The 20,664-nt window shown below is 29.4% G+C and overlaps 2 protein-coding genes across 2 annotated transcripts; one reads left to right on the top strand and one right to left on the bottom strand.

Moving 5' to 3' along the window:
- Positions 1 to 5,300: 5,300 nt before the first annotated feature.
- On the bottom strand, positions 5,301 to 7,968 carry LOC115704851 (probable N-acetyltransferase HLS1). Its single transcript, XM_030632063.2, has 3 exons — positions 7,664 to 7,968; positions 7,442 to 7,572; positions 5,301 to 6,276 (listed from the first exon to the last, which is right to left on the bottom strand). Exons 1-3 carry the CDS (start codon positions 7,871 to 7,873, stop codon positions 5,367 to 5,369), a joined length of 1,251 nt encoding a protein of 416 aa, XP_030487923.2. The 5' UTR covers positions 7,874 to 7,968; the 3' UTR covers positions 5,301 to 5,366.
- An 11,179-nt stretch (positions 7,969 to 19,147) lies between these two features.
- On the top strand, positions 19,148 to 20,323 carry LOC115707928 (phosphatidyl-N-methylethanolamine N-methyltransferase). The gene is made up of 2 exons (XM_030636033.2): positions 19,148 to 19,470; positions 19,924 to 20,323. The coding sequence occupies exons 1-2, from the start codon at positions 19,226 to 19,228 to the stop codon at positions 20,171 to 20,173; spliced, it is 495 nt and encodes a 164-aa protein (XP_030491893.1). The 5' UTR covers positions 19,148 to 19,225; the 3' UTR covers positions 20,174 to 20,323.
- The last annotated feature ends 341 nt before the right edge of the window (positions 20,324 to 20,664 follow it).

The raw sequence follows: 20,664 nt of genomic DNA, 5'->3' as shown, positions 1-20,664 counted from the left end.
AACCATGTAACAAAGTACAATTGAAACTGTTAGAATATTAGCTGTATATTAGGTGTAAAAGAATTAGGGTAACTTGTATTTAGTAGTTTCCTATTTTGTTGGTAGTTTCCTATTTCCTAGTCTCCTAGCTTTGTATATAAATATGTACTATTCTATGAAATATACACACAATTCGAATCACTATTTTCTACATGGTATCAGAGCATTGTGATTCAAAATTCGAAATTCGAAATTAGTGGTCTCCGAAAAAAAAAAAAAAAAAAAAAAAAAAAAAAAAAAATTGTGGTTTGAGTTTAGTGGTTGTTTTTTCGAAAATCCTATTTGGAGTGAACATTGTTTCTCACCGCCCACATAGGAGGACTGCCTCAGCCCGCCGATCTACCAACCCCCGAAGTCCGGGCCGCCGATTCCTCGCGCGTGGGGCTCACGCGCCGCCCGAAGCTTCCGCGCGCGGGGCTCACGCGCCGCGCGTGGAGGCGCAGGACGCGCGCCTTCGACGGCGTTCGTTGCCGATTCTTCACCGGGTTCTTCTAAGCCCACTCGCATCCGTTCTAGGTTGTAATCCTGCAGATTGCTTTGTCTTCTTCGTGCTCGGTGTTCATTCTTTCGTGTTTTTTGTTCTTTTCTCCGTCTTTGTGTTTGCTCGAGATTATGGCGTAGATAAGATCGATTCAAAATCGCTTGTTGTTTCTGATGTAGTTCCCGTAATGTCTAAAATCACGGATCATAAGTTGATTGGTTCGAATTATTTGGAATGGAGTAAGACGATTCGAGTGTATTTGAGGAGTATTGACAAAGATGATCACTTGACTGACGATCCTCCCGAAGAAACAAACGATTCAAGGAAAATATGGCTCCGTGAGGATGCTCGCTTGTTCCTTCAAATTCGAAATTCTATCGATATCGAGGTAATTAGTTTGATTAATCATCGTGAATTGGTTAAAGAACTAATGGGTTACTGGAGTTTTTGTATTCCGGCAAAGACAACATATCTCGCATGTATGATGTTTGCAAAGCTTTTTATCGCGCGAGAAACAAGATAAGTCTCTTATGAATTATTTTATGGCTTTCAAGAAAACATATGAAGAACTTAACGTGCTATTACCGTTTAGGGCCCCGATGTAAAAGTTCAACGCCGCCAACGAGAACAAGATGGCTATTATGAGTTTTCACAGACTCTCATCCGAATTCCGACTCGCAAAGTCACAAGTTCTCTCTCGGTTCTCGATGTCTCCTCTTTACAAGATGTGTTTACTCGTGTTCTTCGCACAGAGACTACCTCTTCAACTCCTCCGAATAGCCGCCTTGGTGAGTCGTAATAACCCCGCACCGAAAGAAACTCTACTCCAAGTTGGATTTAAAGGAGGTAATTCACAAGGACTCGATAACCGCACACCAAATTCCGGGAGCATCATGTGCAATTATTGTAAGAAACCGTGCCACACCAAGTTTGAGGTAGGAAGTTACAATTTAAGAATCGACAACAACACTCGCCAATATCGTTGCAAGCACTAAGGATGCATCCGACAACCTGGCCCTTATTTCCGCCGATGAATTTGCCAAGTTCTCAAGGTATCGTGAAACACTTAAGTCTTCATCTTCTTCCTCACATCGCGATTGCCGATTCAGTAACTCTAATGCCCGCCTTCTTTCCAAATCCTCAAAATGGGTCATCGATTCCCGGTGCCACGTATCATATGACAAAATGTACCTGCCTCTTTCCACTTTTTCGCCACAAATTCCACTTCGTTGTCACCTTAGCCGATGGGTCAACAGCCTTCGTCGTTTCGGATCCGGCACTATTGCTCCTACACCTATGCTATCTTTATCATCACTTACATTTACCCGATTTGTCCTTTAATTTGCTTTCTCGTTAGTCAACTCACTCGTAATCTAAATTGTTGCATCTCATTCTTTCCCGATCATTGTTTGTTTCAGATCTTATGACGAAGAAGATTATTGGTAAAGGACATGAATCTCGGTGGCTTGTATGTTCTCGACCCACTTCCGCCAACCGCTATTGCTTGTTCGAGTGTTGCTTCCGCTTTCGAGGCTCATTGTCACAGTCATCCATCCCTTCCTTTGCTCAAGAAACCGTGTCCCCAATATAGTAGTTTATCTTCGTTAGAATGTGAGTCATGTCGGCTTGCCAAACATCATCGTGTTAGTTTGAGTCCACGTGTCAATAAACGTGCTAGTTGTTCCTTTCGAGTTAGTTCATTTCCGATGTTCGGGGTCCTTCTCCTATTTTGTCTCAACCTCGGATCTCGTGGTATTTTGTTACTTTGGTGGATGATCATTCTCGTTTAACTTGGTTATATTTAATGAAAAATCGTTCGAGTTGTTTTCTATATTCCGTGCTTTTCAGGCCGAGATTCAAACTCAATTTAATGTATCTATTCGTACTTGAGAAGTGATAATGCCAAAGAGTACATGTCCGCTCAATTTCAATCTTATATGACCTCTAATGGCATGCTTCATGAAACTTCGTGTTGATACGCACTCGAATGGTGTTGCAGAACGTAAAAACAGTACATCTTCTTGAAAACCGCACGTGCTCTCTTGTTTCAAATGAAAGTCCCTAAACCTTTTTTGGGCCGATGTATTTCCACGCATGCTTTCTTATTAATCGCATGCCCTCTTCTCGTTCTTAATGGTGAAATTCCATTTAAAATTCTTTTTCCTAATAAGTCATTATTTCCGCTTGCTCCGCGAGTATTTGGTGTTGTTTGTTTTGCTCGCGATGTCCGTCCATCCGTCACCAAATTAGACCCTAAGGCACTAAAGTGTGTCTTTCTTGGTTATTCTCGTCTTCGTAAAGGGTATAGGTGTTATTCGTCCCGATCTCAACAAATATCTTCGTGTCTATTGATGTTACTTTTGTAGAAAATACACCTTATTTTTCATCTTCCACTACTTCTACTAGTCGTGAGGATGATGATTTGTTGGTTTATTCCCGTCACATCCTATGCGCCCCGCTCCATGTTCCTACGGTCTCTTGTTCCTTCACCTCGCCTTGGCCGTCACCCCCACAATGTCTACACCTCCACCACCTCCACCACCTCTACCACCTCCACCACTCCCCGCCTCCTATAAAGGTACACCAGGCGCCCCCTCCTCCACCTCCCGTTTCATGTCCCGCACTCGCATCTTCGTCATCGTATTCCGGACATCTCGCATGATCTTCCCATCGCACTACGTAAAGGTAAACGTCAATGTACTTTTCCTATTACTTCTTTTGTGTCTTATAATCATCTCTCCTCTTCTTCTTGTTCTTTTATTGCTTCTCTTCGATTCTATCACTATTCCTAAAACTCGTTCGAGAAGCCGATGTCTCATCCCGGTTGGCTTGCCGCAATGATGTAAGAGATGAATGCTTTCGTTGCGAATGGTACTTGTCTTGCTGATTTACCTTCCGAAAACAAAGCCATCGGTGTAAATGGGTGTTCACTAAATTCAATCCGCACGCACAGCTTGCTCGCTTAAAGGCCCGTCTGTCGCTGCCAAGGGTTATGCGTTCAAACCTATGGAGTGGACTATTGTGATACTTTTTCTCCCGTTGCTAAACTCACATCCGTTCGACCGTTCATTTCCATGGCAGCCTACTCATCATTGGCCTTTACCGCATCACTTGATATTACAAATGCTTTTCTTCATGGAGATCTTCGAGGAAGAAGTATATATGGAGCAACCTCCCGGGTTTGTTGCTCGTGGGGAGTTAGTGGCGAGTTTTGTCATCTTCGCAAATCTTTATATGGATTGAAACAAAGCCCTCGTGCTTGGTTTGGCAAATTTAGTCGTCGTCGAGAAGTTTGGTTTGTTGAAAAGTAAGTCGATCATTCCGTGTTTTATAAAAGATCAACTCGTTGGTATCATTTTGTTAAGTGGTGTATGCTGATGACATCGTTATTACCGGAAATGATACCGAAGGCATCTCATCCCTTAAGTCTTTCATTCACACCTGCTTAACACGAAAGATTTAGGGGAACTCAAGTATTTCTTTGGGATTGAAGTTACTCTGAGTAAAACAAGGTATTTTTCTCGTCTCAAAGAAAGTATGTACTTGATTTCGCTAACCGAGACAGGGAAATTGGGATCAAAACCTTGCAATGCTCCAATGAATCCAAATTCGTGCATCTTACACGTGATGGGAAACCATTTGAAGATCCCGAGAAATATCGCAGGTTAGTTGGAAAGTTGAATTATTTAACCGTGACTCGTCCGTATATTGCATTTCCAAGCATATACGCATTCGCCGCTCATGTCTTCCCCAACAATTCATCATCAAGCGCATTAGAACAAATTTTATGTTACTTAAAAGGAGCACCAGTGACGAGGTATAGTTTACAAGGATCATGGACATACCCATTCGAAAGTGTTTTTCTCGATGCAGTATCGAAGGGTGCTCCAAGGTAGATATGACGATCCACTTCAGATATCGTGTATTTGTCGGGGGCAACTGTCTCTCGGAAGAGTAAGAAACAAAATGTTGTATCTAGATCCGCGTCGAATCGAATATAGAGCTATGGCCCAAATTCGTGTGTGAGGTAATATGGATTTATCACTTTTGACCGAATTCGGTTTAAGACTTCTATTCCAAAGAAATTATGGTGTGATAATCAAGCCGCTCTTCATATTGCCTCGAATCCCGTATTCCACGAGCGAACTAAGCACATTGAGATCGATTGTCATTTTGTTCGTGAGAAAATTCAACAAGGTCTGATCTCCACAGGATATGTGAAAACCGGAGAACAACTAGGAGATATTTTTACAAAAGCTTTGAATGGGGTGCGGATAGACTATCTTTGTAACAAGCTGGGCATGATTAACATCTATGCTCCAAATTTGAGGGGGAGTGTTAGAATATTAGCTGTATATTAGGTGTAAAAGAATTAGGGTAACTTGTATTTAGTAGTTTCCTATTTTGTTGGTAGTTTCCTATTTCCTAGTCTCCTAGCTTTGTATATAAATATGTACTATTCTATGAAATATACACACAATTCGAATCACTATTTTCTACAGAAACCAATCATTATAAGATATGGATTAGAAATATATTACTATATCTGAACATGTTTTTGTTAAATTAGACTCTCTCTTGTTGTGTTATGATATTTGTATTTCTAATTATAAGTGGTCCTTGAGAGATTAGATTTCATTGAACTTTGATCTAAATTAAGCTGAGATCGACCAAATCTTACAAATAGAGAAATGTGTAAGATTGAAAACTCTACCAGATAGGTCATGACATTTCGTTATCCTTGGCGGCTTTTGTGTGTATACGTAAGAAATACACATAATGATGATGAGGATGAACTCTAAATATTATTATTATTATTATTATTGTTATTATTATTATTACTATGTCAAAAGTCACGGGGGTCAACAAAGATCACTGGCGAAGATGATCGAGCATTAGTCCAATCGGACGGCTCAAATCTCTCGCCCACATTCAAAGTAGTAGTAGTAGTAGTAACAGTCTCTTTCTCTTGAGTTTCATGTAGCTTTGAAAGTTTTTTGATGCACCAAAGGTCTTCAGCCAAAGAGAACTTCCTCCAGTGAGGAATGGCCACTCTAACAGGGTCTCTCTGGCTCACCTCAGCCACCACAGCCCCGCATCCACCGTCATCCCTAGCCATGTTATACGCAAAGGTGCATAGAGACCTCATGAGCCTAACCCCTTGCTTCCCCTCCATGTGAAGTCCGTACATGAAATACACACCAAACTGCCTAAACACATCTGGGAAAGAAGGCAGCCTCAACCAAGGCATCCATGCATCTAAAACCCTACTCCCTTCGCAGCATGCGTATTTCAAAGTCGAGACACCTTTTAATTGTAACTTAAACACTTCCTTGGTGTTCCAAACGCTTAGTAACCCGAAACTTGGGGGAAACAACGTCTTCCTCGGGTCCCATTTGGAGAGGGAATTCCTCGGTACGGCAATGAAAGTTCCCAAGTTGAGCTTGCTTGTCAAAATGGCGTCTATGTCTTTGGGGAAGAACTCTGAATTTGCAAAGATTTGGCCGTACATAGAGGTGGCGAGCTTCGGTTGAACTCGAATAATGGCAATGTCTGAAGGTATGGGCTTGGAATGAGCATGAACTGGCTGCACCAACATGGTTGGGGTACGAAACTTGGTGTAGTCACATTTTTTTGTGAATAGATTGATAGAAGGCTCGTTGGTGCAATCGGTGGCCATGTATGCGTACTCTGCACCCTTTTCTTTGCACCACTCTTCTAGTCGTTCCACCAATTTTGTGCCAATACCAAGTCTCCTGTGTTATTACCATAAAAAAGTTATTAGAGTGCATATTAATTAGTATTTGGTATATTAATTACATGAACAAGTAGTACACTATTATTAGCTAGTACATATTTACTAGTACATATTTACTAGTAGTGGACCTGTTTAATTTGGTATAGTAGCTAGTTGTTTGCATGGTGACAAAAATAAAGTGAAAAATGAAAAATCTAGTGGGGTGAGAGTACTTTCTAAAGTGGGTCTTATTGAAAAAGTTAGAAGGAACATTTAGGATATGTATGATATATGTATATTTGAAAGTGAAGAAGAACATAAGATGCAAGTGATATTGGGGGTCACATCTGAGAGAGACTGTTGTCTAACAAACCAATGAGAAAAACAAAACATAAAGGGGACAAAAGGAAGGAGAACAACAAAATAATAACAAAAAGAATAATCAATTTATTATTTTTTTTATTTTTTAAAAAAAGCAGTGGTGGATCACACTGTGTGTGAGATGTGCAATAGTATAAATATGGTACTCTATTTTGTATTTTATTTTTCATTAAGTAGAGAAAAAAGGGAATGGTGGGAAATTAATGAGAAGACGACATTTTATCTAAATTATTATAATTGTAATAATAATAATAATAATAGTAATTAATGTTTAATTAGTAAAAAGCAGTCTCTCTATCTCGTAGTGGATGCATGTGTTTCATTGAGAGAGATTGAAGTCTTAATTATATTATTAGGTATGGTAGCTTCTTTTCATGATACGAGGAACATTTCCTCTTCTCTTTTTACTAGAATCTAATCTTCTCCTATGTTAGTGTTGTGGAGAGTTTGAACAATAATGATAATAATTAATGGATTATTTGTTGGCATCGAAAACTAGAATATATATATATATATAAATATATATATAAAAGATATTTGTAGAGATAACAAGGAATATATTACATGCTAATTTTAAACAAAAACTCTACAAAGCTAGTAATTTTGTAAGATAACCACAATATAGAAATTACTACATTTGTAAGACAAATCAGGATAGAAGTTACTATTTATACACACTATTTATCTATCCACACACACAATAATAATAATAATAATAACAGTAGTTGATCATGCTTATCTCTCCCTAATAATGATTTTGAGGGGGCTTGTTTAAGAAATTACAAAAGAAACAGTAGTAGTACCTGTGCGTGGGAGAGACTCTTAAGCCCAAAATATAAGCCAACTTTACATAAAGGGAATTCCCTGTTGTGGCGTTTTTGACACAACCCCTTACTACTCCCACAATCTCATTTTCTTCTCCGTACTCTGCTACCTGATCATTATCATTATCATCATTATTAATTTTGAACAATAAATCATGAAAACTAATCTACGTACTTAAATATATATATACACACACGTACCAGCATGATGTGAGTTGGGAAATGACGAACACGACAAATAGGATCACCCATTAGATCAGTGACAAGTGAAGGCTTACCACGGCGGCCACCACCACCACCGAGTTCACAACGGCGCTCAAGCTCCTCCACCGCCACCTTATCTTTCTCCGAATCATACTCTCTTATAACTACTACCATTACTAATTCCTCACTTGCTGAATTCACTACCATTAACAACACTTGTTTCTAACACTTACTATTACTATTACTATAAGCTTCCTTGTTATTTTGCAATGTTTTCTCTCCAATAAACTCCACACCCTATATATATACATGTAAATATATATATATAAGAAGAGAGAGAGGTCATGATCATAATCTCCTTAATTCTATATTATTACGTGGCATATGTCCCTACCATATGGTTATTACGTAGTACTGCGTATATAGCCGCAAGATCTTCTCTATATTCTCTTTATTTATTTATTTTTTTTTTTTTTGACAAGCTATATATATAAATTATTTAAATGTTAATTATATATATAATTAAAGATATATAGGAAATAGTATTTAATTTGTTGGGTGATGATTGACCAGATATATTGTTTCAATTATTGCTTCAGATGGTAGTACAAGCCTATTCATATTTATATATATTTTATATGTACGTTAAAATTAATAATAAAAAAAGAACTAAACGTTAAATATTAAAAGGAAAAATAAACAATTAAGCTGAAAAAAGTAAGAAAAGGTACATAGTCTTTATCATGTGCAGTGTCCAACTTGATATATGATAACTATATGATGTTGATATTTATTATATAATTAATAATTAATTTATATCATTAATCATAATAATGCATGCTTCTCTATTATTATTTATCTCTATACATAGACTATATATGTAGATCAACGATCGAGATATAGTCCTCTTGTACCTTGTTAATATTATTTAATGCTATTATAAACTAATAATAACCAACTAATTAATTAGTACTACATACATGCATGCATAATTAACAAGTTAATAAATTTATGTATAAATGTAATACATATATTTAATTATATATGTCATCATTAATAAACTCCTTAAAAAATAAGTTTTTTATTTAATTATTTTTACACTTCAAAATATATATATATATTTTTTTTTGTATTTTTACGAAAATTTAGATACATTACAAAATTTTTTACTTTTAGTCACAATAAAATTTGTGACTAAAAGTGAAAAAATTGTGACTAATTTTAAATTATTATTATTATGGTGTGACTAAAAGGTCCGTGGCTAAAGGTATTAGTCACAAAAATTACAATTTGTTGTGACTAAAATTAAATTAGTGACAACTTGTAATTAAAGACTATGTTTTAGTCACAAGTAATATTTTGTTGTGACAAAAAGTCACATTTAATTATAAAAAAATTATATTGTGACTAAAAAGTTATTACTAAATATTATAATTTTTTGTAATAAGATGTACATAGCAATTAATAGAGAACTTAAATCGTAACTAAAATTAACATAACAATCGACATAAAAATTAATAGAGCAAGCTAAACAATAATTTAAAAAAAAAATTAAAAATAATAACTAAAAGATGTATAAGTCATCATTAAACATGTTATATGTGAGAAAGAAATAAATATAGATGAAAAAAATCAAATTATTATTATCATGTGAGTACTTCGAAAAAGGCAATGCGTACTACTCCCATTTATAATGTAACTATAAAATATATAGCTAGAAACCACAAGTATTTATTATTTAGATTTTGATATGTATATAAAGACATTAAATACATTAATCTAGCTACACATTTAAATTATAATTAATATTGTTAATTAGAGATATTATTATATTGTTTGGATTGAATTGAATTATTGGTGAAAGTGGTGAGAGAGAAAGAGAATGAATCACGTTTTTTGATGAGAGCAAAGGTAATAAGGTATAGAGTAGTAGTGGATAGATATAAGCAAGTGTGATCAAATCAAATATCTCATACAATATATATCTTTGCATATATAAGATTATTTCTCCTTTTCCAATTTCCAAAAGACTGATTGCCTAAATCTGTGTAATCATCCAACAAGCCTATATATCTATATATATATATATATATATTATATCATCCTATATACTCTATGTAGCTTTGTCGTTTATCTCTCTCTATGAAATCTTTATATGTATATAGTCGATGTATATATCAAATGTATTAAAAGATGTGTCAAATAAAAATATGTAGCTATATCATGTATTTGATCATAATAATATTGTGATTTATAGAGAATGAGATTGTTATTTAATATTAATAGTGTTTAGTATTTTTAGATATATGTTTTTGCGATTAATATTTTTTAAAAATTATTATATTAAATTATATAATATTTTATATTTAATTAGATCAATAGTGATATTAATATCTATAATAATATTAAATACTACTGGTATATATGTTTTAACATGTCTCATTATAAAACTATATGCATATTATTTGACACATCATTAATTGTACCTTATGCATATTTGATATTACAATTTATAAACGGAGTGTGTGAAATAATGATTTATCTTCTTTTAGAAAATATATTGACTTTGCTTTTTCTCTATAATTGATCAGCCTCTCATCAAGAGAGTGATGATGATAATTAATCATCATAATTATATATGCTAATGACGATGATGATGATGAGTATATAATATATAAGAAATTTAATTACGTAGCACAATTGAAAAGGGTGTTGGTAGACCCAACTAAAGAAGCTATTCTTAGTGTAAAATTAATTACAATAAAAAGTTTATTGTAATGAAATCATAGTATTTAAATATAAATTATTACCAATTTAATTTTAATCACAACAAGTATTGTGACTAAAAATATATTTGATCACAACCAATTATAATTTTTGTGACTAATTCAACCAATTATAATTTTTGTGACTAATCCTTTTAGTCATAATATAAGAATGATTATTTATAGTTAGTTATAACTTTTCATTTGTAATCACAAATTTTGTTGGAACTAGATTTTTTGTAGTCCTATCTCTTTCGGTATGTAAAAAATTATTTTAGTCTAATTTTTTTTATGATTGCGTAAGTTGTTGCTATTAACAATTAAATTTTTAGAATATTTAAATAGTTTATAATATTGAAAATAAGATTCGAACAATTATTTACCACATGTATAAGAAATTAAGAAAACGATTATGCAAACATGCAATAAATTTAAATTTTATTTTTAGTATTATAAATTATTCATAATTTTTTTTTTAAATTTAAAAAATTTTAAACATAATATACACAGTCATAAAAAATAATTAAACTAAAAAACTCTCTTAAATACTAAAATAGATATCTAGAAGTCTACCAAACCATTCATTGAAAAAGTGTACGTGACATATAGTGGCAAATTATAATTTGGGAAATTGGAAAGTTCATCTAAAACTTGCTGATTTTGATTTTCATGAGTTTGTACTAATGTTAACATTTATATTCTAGTATTGATCTAGGCAGGTTTTCAAACCTATAAATGAGAATTGTAAGCACTCTAAATTTTGAATAAATTAAAACAAGGGTCAATGCACACATACAAACCTATAAATACTATTATTAAATATATGTAAATATTTATGTATAAGAGTTTTTTTTTTGGTTAAATCCTCCTAATTATTATTTATTTGCAGTTATTAATAAGTTAAAATTTTGACGGTAAAATTTTTCTAACAATTAAATTATTAGCAAATTTAAGTTATTATTTCCTACAAGCAGCAAGCAATAATGGTTGTCGGCTAACTGCAATCCTAAACTATTTATGTGTACACTCTTATACACGTGACATATTTATAATGGTACACTTAATATTATTAGTTAAAAAATTATTTCAAAATTCATATTAAAATTAAATACAATTATAAAAATAACAAATAAAATATTTTTAAAAAATAAAAATATTATAAATTTTGAAATAATTTTTTATAATTTTTAAATAATAGTATTTGGTGTACCAGTATAAACGTACCATGAGTACAATAGTATAGACGTAAACAATTCATGTTGACAGTTGTAAAAAATAGATAACACTTTAAATTTGCTAACATTTAAATGCTTTTACTGCTCAAATTTAAATTTAAGTGTAAGTAAAATAATAATGTTAAGAATTTAACAGTAAAAAACTCTATATATAATAGTGATGAGTTTTGCTCATAGAGTTATACTAATAGGTTTTTTTTTTTATTATTATTTATTTATTTTTGAGATAGTAAGGTTTGATCAACATTGAAAATGACACACTATTACTATTCCATTCATATTACTATACTTTTTTTTAGAAAGAAGAATTCTCAATATTATTATTTGTTTCAAGCCAAACATTAAAAAAATAAAAAATTTCCATTTAATCTTTTTTCTTAATAATTTTTTTCCAACTCAATAATAATTATATATATAATTTTTTTTTTTTTTGAAAGGGAATTATATATATAATTTAAAAGATGGAAAAAAATAAAATATGTGTCAGTATATTTAGTAAGTAAAACATAATTGTGTTATAATAATGTATGTTATTAATAGTAAAATGTACATTAATCTTCTAATTGAAAAAAGTTCTATTATCTCATTTCATATTTAATAATAGCTACACAACTATATATTTATAGACTTTCACATTCTTTGCAAATTACTAATAAGCACCAATAATATTTTCATATTCTAATATTTTTCAACATTCTCCTCTTGGTGGTAAAATTAAAAACAAAACTAAAAATAAGCACAAACATATAAGTTAAATACTAATTACAGCCCATTTCATCTTTAAATCTCTAAGCAAACACAATCAATCTTCTTTTATATTATCTTTTCTAGATATTTTATCTATATTTTTCTTTTTTAAAAAATAAATAAAAAAATTATTAATATTCTAGGTTTGTTAGAGAGATATGTGGCTAAGATGATTTTTTTAATTTAAAAAGAGATTATTAATATTTAAAAGATTGTTTATTTAAAAGATTATTTAATTTTTTGGGTTTAATTATTGGGTTTATTTTTTAACGGGAGATCAAACCTAATCGTTAAATTTAACAGAATATTCTTTTATTTTTAATATATTCTGTTAAACCAAGAAATGCCGTTAGATAGGCACTTTTAATATATAAAGATATATATGTATAACTTTTATATTAAAGAGATAGAGAGAACTATATGTGAACATTAATTGAACAAAGTATATTCTTTTGTTGAGCATATAGCACAATTATTGTGGTTTAAATTGAAAAACAACTTTTTGATATTGGAAAAATATGATTCGATCATATCCAATATATTTATATACTTCACTCATAAATTTTTGAACATATTAGAGTTCTTGTCGATTTTTATCATTATTTTTTTTTTGTTTCTCTATTATCACCTTTTTTTTTTCTTAAATAATAATAATAATAATTCCAAATTATTTGGTTCATGATCAAAGTAGTTTACTTTTCAAAATTATTAACGTTTACTCTGTTTAACCAATAAGAGCTGTCTCGAGCTATGGATCTATATAATATATCTATCTAATTAGCATATAATCTAGAAAAGAAGAAATAATTTATTATTATTATTATTATTATTATTATTATTTTGTAGTTAAGAAAGGAAAAATAATTATTGATTTCATCAAATCAAATCATAAAAATCACGATTATTATAATATTTTTATAAATTAATTTATTCATAATATTACTTAGCTTACGATATTGAGATTACGTTAACACACTTTTTGGAGAGATATTAATTCATTATTATATATTTTAACTATAACGAAGTCTTATCTTGACTATATATTCTCCATTTATTTCTTTGAATAATTTATATACATAACTTATTAATGAATTTATATAGGGTGAGGACTATATGTATGAACATATATATAGTGACATTAATTAATTAATGTGTACGTACGTATAATATATATATATATATGGAGAGAGAATATATATATTTATGTTAATTATGTATATATAAATTATGAAGTAGGAATCGATTCAAATTCTGATCTTTCGATCGTAAGCCTATATAGCTTTATATATTCAATAACATATTTTTAGTTCGAATCCATCTTTATTTCAAAAAGCTATTAATTATCTCATTTCTAACTCGTAAGACTACATAAGAAATAATATATATATAATTTTAATTCTTAGATTATAAATATATCGAATTAATTCAAAGGACTTAGATATATATTCTATCTCTCTCAATATATAATTTAAATATATCTATATATATATATATTTATAAAGCTTGGACTTTTATGTTAGGGAACGACATTATATATTAATATCCTTAATTAATATAAGATACTGTAAAATTATGCCAAAAAAGGAAATAATTAAACTTTGTACATATATATAGGAAACTATACTACTAATAATTATATATAATAATTTATATATATCCATATAATATCCACAAAACACATAATAATAATAATAATAATAATAATAATAATAATAATAATAATAATAATAATAATAATAATAAGATCATATTAAATTAAACTTAATTTGATAAATATAGGAAACTATACATAAGCAACATTCCATAATAGAGATAGACATGCATGTACTCGTACATATGCCTTTCTTTTATTTAATTTATAGCACCAATAATAATAATAATAATAATAATAATAATTTATTATGATAAGTCTTTGATATATATTTATACGTATAATTAAAAATATATATAATGATAATCATCTTAAAAGGGTATTTATATAGTCTTTAATTCTTGGCATCTGGCATCACATGGGGTAAAGTGGTCCATTGCCTCAAAAATGTGTGGTCCCTCTAATATATTAATTGCATAATATAATATATACCTACTTTCAACAAAGAAAAATTAATTATTATTATATTTATAAATAGCACGTCACTATAAATTTTTTTCTTTTACTTTTAATCACAATAAAATTTATTAATAAAATTAAAAAATATTATAATTAATTATAAATCATCATTTTAACATTGTAACTAAAAGGTCTGTGCTTAAAAATATTAGCCACAAAAATCACAATTTGTTGTAGCTAAATATATTTTTAGTCACAATAACTAAATTAGTAACAATTTGTATCTAAATACTATGTTTTAGTCACAAGCAATTTTTTTGTTGCGACTAAAACTCACAATTAATTTGAAAAAAATTATGTTGTTACTAAAAGATTGTCACTAAAGATAGTTATTTTTTGTAATACTTATAATTAACTACATATATATACTAGGAAAAATAAATTATATACTAGTTAGGAGAATTACTTTATATACATTGTTTTAAATTTACGGTTTGGATTGCTCTGGTAGTTACTCCAGTAGGTTGCTATATAAATTTTGATTGCAATTTAGGTTATTCAGATGGTTATTATGTGGCTTGCTATGTAGATTTCTGTAAAAATATATATTAAAAAAAAATTGAAGTGTAAAAATAAAAAAACCTTCTATTAGTTATTGACTTGTCGGTAATTTATAAATAAAAATTTTAAATTATGCATGGCATGCTATATAAAAGAGAAATGCGAAAAAGTATTATTAATACATCTGGTGTTATATCGTTATTAGTGTAATTAAGTATCAAGTCTTATATAACTTAAAAAAAGTAATTTTTAAAAAATATCGCTAACTAATAGTAGGATGTTACTTATAAAAAATACTAGACAATACTAAATATGATAGCAATGTAATACATATAAAACACTATATTATACTACTTTATTATGCACCCAGATATTAATTAGTACTTAATTAATTATGAACAATGTACTATATATTATACATACTAATGTGCTCTAAAAAAGGACAATATCAATATTTATTTATGTTATAATATTAATTAATTGTCAGTGAAAAAAAGGCAATATGTTTTTCATTACAAATCTGGTCTAATATATTAATAATAGTAATTCACTTTATTTACATAGAATAAAGTTATAAAACCAGCTATTTGGACACAATAAAAATAAATAAATAAATAAATAAATATTTGTTATTTAGATTTCTAAAAAGGAATAATTAAATGGGTAACAATTAAGACCATTTTACTAAATAAAAGATTAAAAAAATAGATCGCTGCATAAATTGACATATTAATATAATTACAACTAAAATTATTATATATGTGTATGAAATTTTCTTATCGACCTAGCTAGCTAGGGACCATACATTTAACTAATAATAATTAAAATCATAATGGGTCTTGACAAAAATAATTAAATTATAATTATAATGAGTGAAGATGATAATTAAAGTTATAACATAACATGACTAATACAGTAATACAATAATATAACAATAATAATTTATAATATTAATTTTTTTAAAAAATTAATCATGCAATTTTATATTGATAGCAATTAATTAAAATAGTTTACAATTCAATTAATACATCTCTCATTCTAAAAACACGATTAGAATTAGAATTGAAAAAACGAATCAATCAATCGACTACATGATCCCAAATCCTTTGATAGAAGGAACTAAAATAAAATTATATAAAAAAATATTGTAATATCAAAATTTACTTTAAAAACACATATATTTTTCTCCCACACTTATAAGACATAACAATATAAATTATTACAATTTGACACTTAATTTGAGCACTCAACTTTTGTGCAAGGTATGTAATTACATCACTAACAACTTATTCAGTCGCAGAGAACTTGTTATTTCTAATCACGTCTGGCCCTGAGTATAGGCGAGCTAGAGTACTTGTGTCTAAGGTCCACCTAGTCCAGGAGCCTAAAAAAAAATTTCCCATTTTAAAATTACATATTTTTTTATTGATTTTAAAAAAATACTACATTTAGTCTAAATAAAGAGCCTAAAGATATTTTTTTTCCTATAGCTCTAAAATTTTAAGATCGGCCCTCCCAACTACTAACAACACACGATTTGATGGTGAGCCATTGAAGAACAATAATAACGAACTAATAAATAAACAAAACAAAATTATGTCATAGAGACAAGACTAATCATACTAACATAAACAAAAAACACTCAAAAACTATATTAAAGAGAGACAAAATCACTAATCGTGGTAATAAAAACCTAATCGCAATAATAAAATCAAAGATACTGATCAAGTCACACCTAAATCTATAAAAGATCCACAACTAAGGATTTAGGAAAAAAAAAAAAGCTAATTAGAAACTATGGTGGCGTTTGGTAACACTTTTTTAATCAGTTTTCTGTTTTTAAAAGTGGAAAAGTGAAAATATTTTTCAAAAACATGTTCTATAAAACTGTTTTTACTTTTCAATTTTATAATTAGAAATCAAAATTTTAAAAACAAAAAAAAAAATCACTTTCAATATTTTTTAAACAGTTTTTTTTCTTAATCAATCTTTTGGATTACAACCAGACCCGGACCCAAATCCCCTTCCCACGACCCTGGCGTTGAACCCGGTTTCTGACTTGAACCCGAATCCGACCCCTGACCTAGACCCGACTGGAATAAAATCAAAAAATTTAAATAAAACTGAACTTTACAAAACACACTTTTGTTTTCTGTTTTTAAAATTAAAAAATAAAAGTAGTTGCAGAACGCATTTTTATTTTTTAAAAATAAATTTTTAAAAATAAAAATTTTACTTTCATTTTGTGATTAAAAAATTAAAAAATAAAAGTGTTACCAAACGGCACCTATATAAATTATAATTTATTTATTAATTCCCTTCATATATCTATATATTATTGGGGGGACCCATAAACACATAACAATAATTGTGTGAATTGAAATGTGTAAGGTGTTATTGTTTATAATCAAATCAATATGAATGGATGAATAAATGAATCTAGTTCCATCTATGAAGTGGCCATTCGATAACTACACATTTTATACATGTCTTTCAATATTGTCAGACTCATCATCAGAATTGACATAAATTATCTGTACCTATCTATATATGTAATCTATACTAAATTATACATAAAAATATGAATATTTGTTTCTTTTTTAATACATATATATGTTCTTATCTTATATATCTCACTATAGACTATATAGTACTTGTACTACTACTACTCTTACAATAAGATTCCAACCATATTTAGTTAACCACCAATTTAGTATTCAATATATTATTAATTGTGCTAATTTAATCAAGGTTAAATTTTGAAGAATTTTCTATTATAAAGAAGTTGAGATGAGATTTTTCTATTTCGATAATTAAGAGCTATAAAATAATAATATTTAATGATCTACAATTTTCATTAATTAACATATCTTTATTTTTATTTTTGTTTAATTTAATAATTTAGAGATGTTTAGATTTGATTTGAGAGCTCTATTGCCCACCACAACTTGAGCTTTTTAACTGAAAATTGGAGATTTTAAACCCCAATTTGTACATTTTCTTAGTTTTCTATTGATTTTTATCATTTGTTAGTATAGACTTTTTCTTTTTAGAAATACTTGTACAAATTTTTTTAGTACTAGATCTAGACACTAGTCAACATGTAATGTAAACTAAATTTAATTATATTATATTTTTTCATTGAAATAATTATTGTAGATTGTATAACACATTCTACACTAGTCAAACATAATTTGCTTTTATTAGTTAGATTTGTTGTCATTTTTCAATTCAATGTACACTTATGGCTTTCACTGTATTTGAATTGATTTATATCACTTTGTTTCAAAAGTTTTTTTCTTTTTGCTAGAAAATAAAAATGAAAAGTGGTATAGATGTTAACTTATAAATTGAGTGGTACTATGATTCTTCATTTGAAAATGGGCATTTTCAATTTTATGGTTTTTGGCAAAAGTTTATAAAAATATGATTTATTTTCTTATATAAAAAATAAAAAGAAGTCTGAAAAACATGAAGAAAAAAAATAATTTATGGTAACTAGTTAACTTGTATTGTTTTTCCATATTTTTAATTTTTTCATAAAAGTTATTTTCACTTTCAATAAAGAGAAAATTATACTGTAAACTCCTATTTTAATTCTTATTATTATATTATATACTAACTCTAATTTTAATAAATTATATTTGATATTTTAATTATAAATAAAAGTATTTACCAATTAAAATTATTTTAATATATTAGTGTAAGGGAAACTTACAAAAATACTGGAATTTGGGTTAACTTTTACAAAAATACTGTTACACGGAAATCTTTACAAAAATACTGTGTTTTTATAAAACACCAGTAAAACACAAAGCAGTATAACTCAAAACAACAGTAGAACACTAGTAAAACACTAGTAGAACACCACTGAAACTTAACACAGTATACTGCAGTATGAAACTTATAAAAAAACACAGTAAAAAAGTAAAAAATACCGCCTGGCAGTATTTTTGTAAAAAAATGGCAAAAGTTAGTATACCATGTAAATTTTCCTAGTGTAATTCTCACTTATCCATAAGGAATAGCCTAAATCGAATTGGGCCCGGGGCGATTGTTGACTAGTGGCCCATATGATAGGCCCATGTCCATGCTTGCTATTGCTAACTCCTGACTCCAACAGTCAAATGTGTTAAGAGAAAAAGAAAAAAAAAAAAATCAGAACTTTCCCGAGAAAGTGAAAAGGAAAACAGTAGAGAAAATGGGGATAGCGGCAGGTATTGGAGTAATCCTACCATTCCCATTCTACTATTGGTTATGGAGTTATCCACAAACATGGGTAGACTTGTGTGGGAAAGCTCGAGACCCATCAAAAGTGATGGCTTTGGTCTCTCATTTCATCAAGCTAATCCAGTTCATCTCTCTCTTCTCAGTCTCAACCCTTTCATGGCCTCCACCTCTCTACTTTTGGCCCCTTATTGCATTTGGCCAGTTTCTCAATTTCAGGTCAGTGAAAAATAACCAAACTCTGTATTTCTTTTTCCATTTTTAAAAAGGGTTTTTCTTTTTCAATAATGGTGTTGTTTATCTTTAATGCTTTTCTTTGTTCTTTTAAGAAAAGTCTTAATTGGGGTTGTGAGATTAGATTGTTAATTAGTGAAAGCTACTAGCTTTAATGATGTCTTGAACTTTGTTGTGACACACATCAGTATGCTGATACTTGTTCAATTCATGTCTGATCTTGTTTGATTCTTTCATTGAATCATTAACAAGTTAATTCAAAGTCACCATTAATTGTTCAACACTAGAAAATTAATGGGTTGTTGTCCCTATCAATTAAACATGTGGGGATCCTCTCTATTTATTAAAGACTTGATTTTTGGGATATATATTGGGGTTTAACACCAAGAGTCAATTTTGGGATTTAAACAACAATCATGTGTTATATATTTTTTTCAGGGTGTATCAATTACTTGGTGAATCTGGGACTTACTATGGAGTAAGATTTGGGAAGAAGATTCCATGGGTGACAGAATTCCCATTTGGGTATATACAAGATCCTCAGTATGTAGGAAGCATTATGAGTTTATTGGCTTGTTCATCTTGGGTGCCCTTTCAATATATTCTTCTGTGGACACTAGGATATGTGTTCATGATAATCATAGAATCAAAGGAAGATCCTAACACTCGTGCCAACCCAATCTCTTAAGCTGCAACAAAACAACTGTAGTTCAATAAGAATAAAGCCATATGATATCACTTTTTTTGTTTTTATGTTGTATGGATAGGCTAACACTTTAGTATTTTCAAAGTTTAGTTTATTAATTACTTTTCTTCTCAAAAAGCTATATTTATGAGATATTTTAGTCAATTTCTATGATGCAAATCATATGTCTGTCGGAATATTTTTTTTAATATTTTTTCATTTCGACAAATTTTTAAAAAGTTCTAAATAATTTATAGTATAAAAAACACAATGATATTTTAGTATACCATGTTTTTTTAAAATATTTTAAATTTATTTTTGACACTGTAAACTATTAAAAAAATTTAAAAAATTTATAAGAATGATGTTTTAATTATAACAAATATCGTTATGTGCTCATTTATAATATTTGGAGGAGAAAATTATAACAATTACCATGTAAGTATTGAAGAAGAGGACTTGAACTTAGAGATGTTATGAGAGTAAACCACCAA

The sequence above is a fragment of the Cannabis sativa genome, chromosome 1 (assembly GCF_029168945.1).
Source record: "Cannabis sativa cultivar Pink pepper isolate KNU-18-1 chromosome 1, ASM2916894v1, whole genome shotgun sequence".
NCBI lineage: Eukaryota > Viridiplantae > Streptophyta > Magnoliopsida > Rosales > Cannabaceae > Cannabis > Cannabis sativa.
Note: the sequence above shows the minus strand (reverse complement) of the source record. Positions and strands in the feature narration are given on the sequence as shown.

Coding starts and splice junctions, on each gene's coding strand:
- LOC115704851 (XM_030632063.2), bottom strand. CDS start 7,873: ATGGTAGTGAATTCAGCAAGTGAGGAATTAGTAATGGTAGTAGTTATA. Junction 7,573..7,663: donor TCCCAACTCACATCATGCTG/GTACGTGTGTGT, acceptor GATAATGATCAG/GTAGCAGAGTACGGAGAAGA. Junction 6,277..7,441: donor AGAGTCTCTCCCACGCACAG/GTACTACTACTG, acceptor GTAATAACACAG/GAGACTTGGTATTGGCACAA.
- LOC115707928 (XM_030636033.2), top strand. CDS start 19,226: ATGGGGATAGCGGCAGGTATTGGAGTAATCCTACCATTCCCATTCTAC. Junction 19,471..19,923: donor GGCCAGTTTCTCAATTTCAG/GTCAGTGAAAAA, acceptor TATTTTTTTCAG/GGTGTATCAATTACTTGGTG.